Raw genomic sequence first — 8,058 nt, forward strand, 5'->3', positions numbered from 1 at the left:
ACAAGGTCCATTTGGTATCTGCTTTGGAGCTTTCAATCATATCACACAATTCTCCTCTGCAGATGGATTTTGCCCATTTTTGGAAACTTGTGAACTAATTAAGCTAAACGTAGATTCCTTTAGGAAGACTTCTAAATAGACTTCAATCACCATCATCTATTCCTAAAATTATTCAGCTGTTAAAAGGCATTAACTTTTCAGTAAACCAACCAGAATTGGCCATGAAATTCCTGATCCAATAACAGCTTGACATCCTGCTTTAAATGTCTTCGCTCCTTACAATCAGAGGTCTTTTCAGGCAAATGTGCAATCGTCCTCCTCCCCTTCCACCTCCGGGCATCGTCAACCACTGCAACCTGAGGTCCTTTCCGGCAGACAGCTCATTCGTTCGGTCTCCGGGTTCCCTCTCCACCATCACCAGTGTCTAGGCTCCATCGGGGGGAATATGTCTGGCTTCTCTACCCCTTTAAAGTATTCTTTTAACGATGGAGACTCAGTAGATTTCTTATTATGTACATGTACAATAAATCTTTAAACAAAATCTCCCCTGATTGAAATAGATTTCTACTGGTTTTGCTGGCTTTTGGTTGTCCATTGAACATAGGATTGTAATACTGGACCCCCAGTGAACGCTCTGTGGGGTTGAAGAAAATTAAAACAGAGACGTTTTAAAGCAAAAAGATGCTCTCAATGCCAAATAACAACGAAAGGGAGAAACTCAAGAGTGATGTATGAACAGATAACACCACACCAGACATCTTCACACTCTGCCTCCATTGCCTTCTTTCTTTGCCTTTAGTTAAACAACCTTATAAAGCAGTAACTGTGGAGAAAAGAGACCCTGCAGGCAACCTACGTCTGTAATGTACAAAAAGTACTCCTCCATCCCTCCTACTCTGGCTGGAATGGGACAAATTGTCTGAGGAGACTGAATTTGTTTGGGGTAACATTTTCCCCGTTGTGTGTATTTCGTAGCAGGCGAAAAACGCAGAGTAATTTGATATCATTGTGAGGACAACTACTACTGCACAGCCGAGACTAGACATCTGATGCATTATGCATGAAAGTCTAGTAATCTGTGAGTGTGTGTTTATGTGTGGGTATTCACATAGAGAGCAGCCCTCCTGAAAGAAAAAAATCCATATTAGGTTATATACAGTATAAACACTCTATGCTTAACCCCAGGCACGGCCACATAGATTACCAATGCAACACCACTCAGCCTTTTGATATTATAACTTAGGGGGCTGTTGTTCCAGTCACAAACAATACATCAATATATCAATACATAATAGTTCAAACTTGCATGCTTAGCGATTCCCCCATACCATTGCTCTTAAAGCATGCATGGATGAGTAACTGCCCCTGTGCTTTTCTCCGACAAACATGGGGTCCAGAATGTTTTAAAGGAAAGGTCACTGAGGTTGTAATTTCCTCTTTCAAATCTCACAATCACTTTTAGCTCTATTCTCCTGGTCAACCATAACCAGCCATCTTCTGGGGTTAGCGGAAAGATCAGGAGCCAAGTTCAGCAAGCCTCAATGCGCAGCTTAAGTTGCTAATAGCTTATTTTAAAAAAGCAAATTAGTAACTTTCTTCTTCTGCAGTTTGTTTGGCTGCACTGTGGACGGATACATGACTGTAAATGGTCTGTTCTTGCTTTTTTAGTCTTAACGACAACTCAAAGCACTTTTACATGTGCAGGAAACATTCACCATTCACCCATTCACATTCATACACTGTGGCCGAGGCTGCCGTACAAGGTGCCACCTGTGCGTCAGATAAACACCTCACACACATTTACATTGCGGCATTAAGGGCAACTTGGGGTTCAGTGTCTTTTCCAAGGACACTTTGACATGGGACTGCTGGGCCAGGGATCAAACCATCAACTTCCGATCGGCAGGCGAGCACTCTACCACTGAGCCACAACCGCCATAGCCGCCCCAAATGAGTTACCAGTATCAGAAAAACACAATTTCTCAACAACCTGACTGAAATCTGAAATATCAAAGTTCAAAGTATTAACGGTGCTCTTAGCGATGTTGGGTAACGTTACTACTGACATTTTCAAACAAAACGAGACTACCTTGCCCCTCCCTCCTCCTCATGCCGTCCCCTCCCCCTCCCTTCTGTGCTTCCGCGTACTAACCCCCCACCCCCACCCCCAAATCCTTCTTGTTGGTTATTGGCTGGAACACTGGAACCCTGGCACGGAACACACCAAACAGACTTGAGTCACTGACCTCGCCAGACTGTCCGACAGCCGATAATCGGGTTGGTATATCAGGGCCTTTAGACCTCACTCAACTGAAAACTACTCAGGGTCTTGAATAATACATCACTGCCCGGTTCCTCACTCCAGTCCAAAGTCCGGAAAGGAAGACCTCAGTTGAAACAGTTTACTGTCTAATGCTCCTGGAGATAATGGAGAGATTGGGATCTGATTCACATGAGCGACGGACCTTCATTGGCAGGTCACAAAGTAAAATGACTAAACACCTTTGACAGTCAAGCCTTTCCTATATCCTTGGAACCAAGGTCAGTGGAGAGGATGGTTTTGCATGCTGATACCCCAGGTGTATTGGTTTATGTCTGCTGAATGCTTAACTTGGAGACATAAAACTATGTCAACATGGGTTCCAATAATGTTTCCTTCAAACAATATGCCCAATTCTCAAAAATGTTGATGGATGTAAGAAAGCATGCATTAATTTGTGCAATTCTACTTTGAACGGAAAGCAAGTAAATGTGGTCTGTTTTGTACGCTTTTATTTATATCTCAGGCAAGATTGCATCAGACGCAACATGTAAAATATGTAGTACTCATGGCTGTCCAACAGCCAGATTGTTAATAGTCTGAGCATTTATTCAGGATCTGTAGCTAATCAGCCAAAATGTGCAACCATCAGTAAAATCTTTTAACCTTAAGAGGCCGTTAATCAAACTAAAACTCATTTTGGTCAACTCTTTTGATAAAAAACTTCCCTTGACCAAGCCTGTATTGTGCTTTAGAGAGTGACAATCCCTGCCAAAGTGAAATGCTTCCTGATTTTCACTAGGCTTGATGTGTAACAATGGAGGGAATGTCTGCCGTGATTAGGGGGCCAGTCTTCTCGTAACAATAGCAACCCTGTAAGCATGGGCTGCCGGTCCCACCACAGGCTAATTAGAGAGCACTTACATGAGATCACAACACTAGATCATGGCATGGTTGTTGCATATTTTTGCAAACCAGCTGAGTTAAGAGTGATGTAAAAAAGCTGGCTATGTGTGTTAGAGTCGGTGACACACTGACAAAACTCCAGAAGGGCTCGTGTTCACATTTGCAGGTAAATAAGACACCAAATCTGATTCAACATAACACTTCCACAAGACAAATCCTTTGTTTTTATTTCTTGCATAAAATACATACCACATCGCCTTTTCCCTTCTCCAGATGTCATGATGACTGACATGCCATCAGCACAGGTGTCTGTGTCCTTATGGTCAGTGCCGTACGTGTCAGTACTGTAGCTGCCTGCTGTAAGAGCTTTTAGCAGCTTGTTTCCAGCTTAGGTACTCTCGCATTGTGGCTGGTAGATGTGTAGTAATTGTTTTTCCCTCCCAACGTTACTCCAACTCATCTCTCAAGCATGCTGAGACACACACTCACACACCAAACACACTTCCTGCTTTTTGACAGATGACAGTAGTGGTATGAAAATCCACATTCCTCCTTCTGCAACCGCCCAGCCTGGTCCAACCCGCTCCTCCTCTAGTCTCATTTTATCAACTTCTCTGCATTTTTTTCAACTCTTACACTTTGCTCTTCTGCTTCAACTCACTTTGTTGTTTTTTTAGACACACACAGAGCTGAAAAGCACCTGAAGATCACTTTTCCATCATTAGACCTAAAACTACCTAAAGACCCATCTTTGCTTCACAAGGGCTTCTGGATATTTTTTACACTGATGATGGGGTTTTGGCCTTCATTTCACATCAAATCAGCAGCGCTAAGGGTGCAGCCACAACATCAGTGTGCACTTGTTTGAATACAATCCACCCACCTTAAGAACATAAGCTACAACTTTTATGAGGCGTGAGTAGCAGCCACTACAGTCCATAGAGATTAGGTTACTGTCCACTTTACTGAGTCACTTGTTACACTATTCTGAGGTTTCGTGAACCACTATTGCAAACAAATATACACATATGACTGTGCCCTTTTAGTACAAGTATATGTGTATATATATATATATATATATATATATATATATATATATATATATATATATATATATACACATATACACACATATACCGTATGTGTTAACTAACAAGTCTTTCGGTTGAAATTGCAATCAGCAGCGTTTGATAGGCACCAGACTGAAATATATTCAGTCTGTTTTGAATGTGTGATTAACTGTTTTGACAGCAGTGTGTTAGCATTTAAATTTAAAGTGCTGTGAATCCACAGTGTTGTGAAGGTTGTGGTTAAAGTCATGGGATAAGTGTGAAGAGTCTTGAAAACCATGTTCAAGCAATGAAAAACACACTAGCTTGGTTCACATGAACTGCTGCTGTGCAGACCTTAGTTAGAGTTTTGCACATGTGACTTCAGTTGTGCCCACTGTTGTTTAGGAATAAAAAAAACTGTAGTTTAGCATGTTAGCATGCTAACATTTGCTAATTTGCTAAACACCAACTACAGCTGAGGGTGATGGGAATGTGATTAGTTTTTTAGTTATTTATGTAAAACCTTTGACCTGCTGGTGGCGCTAGAGAAAAAGTCAAATGATCATCACAGTCACTAGTCTATGGATAACTGAACCAAATTTCATGGCAATCTGGCCGATAGTTGTTGAGATATAACAGTTTGGACCAAAGTGTTCAACAGACAGACAGCTAGCATGGCTAAAAACGAAAGAGGTTGAAAAGTTTCACAATCATCTGCATAAATAAAGACGACAACTTCCCATGTGTCTTTTCAAGAAGGACTTAAGCTGCTAAATCTTTCAGACTTGTAAACACGTGGTGTGAAAACCATGCTGTTTTTTTGGATGCAACACTTATTGTATCATTTCTCATGAGAGTGCATGAAACAGCAATACCTTGTTGTTGATGATACCTGCCATGTTTGTATTTCAGTAATGTAATGTAGTGTAATATGTGAACGTTTGTACCACACTGCCCCCAGAGAGGCCTAAAAATGCAAAACAACTGTCTCTTTCCATTTTTGGTCTAAAGAAGTTACGGAATGTTCGCCAAGTCTTCAGCAGTCACTTGTTGTCAACTCTCATCAACAGACATCCACATCATTCCCTTTATGAAAATTAGATTACAACGAAAAATCTGAGGTTACACCAAACACAACGCAGCCGTTTGATTCCTCAAAGCCTTAAACACCCTATAACATAATCCCTTGAAGGAAGACAGTCTCTTCAGAGAACCCACTATTCACAGTCATGTATTCATGAACAAGTACTGCGTTTGCCAAACATCACTCTCAAAGAAACGCTTCCCCTTGCCTTTGATTTGAAAAACAGCTGCTGATTGGCTTATTTTTGGGCCATCATGTGTCAGAATCCTCCGACAAAGGGGTTTTGGCAGAAGGATTCCTTGATCTTTATCTTTGCCTAATTATGAACATGACTGCAAGGCTTTTATTATGATTGTTGATCTTACTACAAAAGTCATTTTCTCCACAGCAAAGTAGTGCCTCATTCCTAATGCATATTTTGTCTTTCACAGCTTTGCACGTTTTTCAGATAACGAACAGCACATCTGTCTATCTTTCAGCGATCCATCAACGGCAGAAACTGAGACCTTTTCTTATCTCATCACCTTGTCTACATCCTGCTAAGTCTTTTACTTTTTTCCTACAAAAAGGGCAGAGAAATTTCAAAAAGAAGATGGTGATCTTGGCAGCCTGTCATTCAAAAAATGCAGGATCTGTTGTTTGACAGTGATAAAACCTTATTGCTTGGTTTCGTCTCTTGATCTTGTTGTACATAATGCCCTTCAATCTCACACTCTGTCTAAACAAGAGCTTTCCTAATTGACCAATGATTCAACCAAACAATACTAAACCTTTATATGTGGGGCAAAACTAAGCCCTGAAGAATTTTCTGTCAGATCCGTTGAGATGACAGCAATGCTCCCTATTTGTTTAATAATATCAGCAGTCCACACAATGTCACCTTCCCCTACCAGCATGCACGACTGGTGACGACGACAAGACTCACCCCTCGCCTCGTCGTGTCCAAATTGGTTCCCAAACTATAATCCAGTAATGTAATATGCATCATTCTAAAATAACTTTTACCTTTTGATGCTTAAAGAATGTCTTGATGCTTACATTTTTTACTTTTACTTTAGTAACATTTTGAATGTAGGACTTTTACTTAACTACAACTTAATATAGTGGGGGGGGGGAACTAGGTTACTCAGCTGTGAGGTTGTTTACTCTGTCAAGACATACAAGTCCTCCAGAAACTCTTAGCACGGCCTCAGTGAGGACCCCAACAGTCCTGTGGCTCACTCAGGAAATCACTGTAGTGTCTCACGTGCCGACAGTCTGGTATGGAGGCCCTGACACACAGAACTTGAAGACAGAGAAATAAAGATTGCAGAGGAGGCAGCAACACAGGCTGTTTATATTGGGTTTAGGCCTTAAATCTGGGAAAGAGTAAAGCAGAGTTAGAACACAGACAGAGAGAGAGAGGCGAGAGACGATCCAGCTGCCAAGTAGGACTCCACTTCTGCTTTTGTTATATCAAGACAGCAGGAAGGAGAGGAGGCGGATGAGGAGGAGGAGAGAGGGTTCATGACAGCGTTAAAACCTGAGCCAGGATTCCTTTATAACCAAAATATGTGGGTGGTTCAGGTCAGACAATCACTCTTTCCCAGGTTCTGTGTAAAGGGGTTTTCCAGATTAGGAGCCTCTGTAGCCTTTCATCTTAAAACTCAGAAGTTGTAAACTGATTAGAAGTAAAGATCAGCTGCTTCTTGCATCATCTCTACAGAGGAGCAGACTTTATTTTTCCTAGAGGAACAGATAAAAGTAAGATAAAAACATCAGTGATGACCTTGTTGGTGGAGCCGTTTGTGGTGTTAATAGTTAAATTCGTTCATCCCTGTTGCCTGTAAAATAAATACTACTGTTTATTGGACGTGTTTAGGTAGGGTAGGGATACAAAGCACACTTTGACACTTGACATCAGATTTCACATCCAGCATCCCAAAAAACTCTGGTCAGGGAAAAGTCAGGAAAAGATGAGATGTTTTGCTTAAATATGTCCTGTGTCCCCTAGGTATAAGTCCATTTATAAGGGGAGTAAAGATGTTCATGTTTCTCTAGTCACACTACATTATTAAGAGAAAATGATAAAAATATTACAAAACCTTTTCAAGGTGGTCTGTATTGCAGCTGCTAACTGCATGACAGAAATTTAGAATGACAGAGGTCAGCAAAGAGATTAAATACATGTGTAAAGAAACCTGTGCCTGATAGACACTGTAAATCACTTGCCCTTTAAGAAACCCAGAGGCCACTGCGTGTGTGTGTGCGTGTGTGTGTGTTTGTGTGTGTGCGTGTGTGTGTGTGTGTGTGTTTATAGCATATATATACGTGTGTGCGTGTGTGTGTGTTTATAGCATATAGGATGGGTGACAACACTTCAAGTGTTGGAGCTGTTGTCCCTTTAGAAAAACCAGGTTATCAATGGCCTTGCAGACAATCCTGGAGTCTGTCGCCCTGACGGCCATTCATTTTATATTTCACAGTCCTCACTAAAGCAACAATAGCTGTCATACCTCCGAAAACAATTTAACAATTCGAGGGTCAGGGCAAAGGAAAAGAGCCTAAAAATACTGAGGAGTAAGGAGTAAAAAATCCTGGTGACACAACAGACTATAAATCACTTGACAGTGTCAGAAATAGAATATAGGATATCTCTTTTTCTGCACTTCTTTTCCTTTCAGGGCAGCTTTTCTGTTATGATTGAATCCTGTTAATATACGCTGTGTGTGTGTGTGTGTGTGTGTGTGTGTGTGTGTGTGTGTGTGTGTGTGTGT

General features: G+C 41.2%; 1 protein-coding gene across 2 annotated transcripts in view; it reads right to left on the reverse strand.

Moving 5' to 3' along the window:
• Window positions 1-8,058, reverse strand: part of LOC117958344 (cytohesin-3) — a 31,813-nt gene that overhangs the window by 15,987 nt on the left and 7,768 nt on the right. The window contains exon 1 of one of the 2 annotated variants that reach the window (XM_034894665.1): window positions 3,416-3,618. The exons of the other annotated variant lie outside the window; for it this stretch is intronic. Within the exon in view, the coding sequence (XP_034750556.1) occupies window positions 3,416-3,458 (43 nt within the window). The 5' untranslated portion in view covers window positions 3,459-3,618. Of the gene's footprint in view, window positions 1-3,415; window positions 3,619-8,058 lie in introns of those variants that run through there. 2 annotated transcript variants of the gene reach the window in all.

This window comes from Etheostoma cragini, chromosome 15 (genome assembly GCF_013103735.1).
Source record: "Etheostoma cragini isolate CJK2018 chromosome 15, CSU_Ecrag_1.0, whole genome shotgun sequence".
NCBI lineage: Eukaryota > Metazoa > Chordata > Actinopteri > Perciformes > Percidae > Etheostoma > Etheostoma cragini.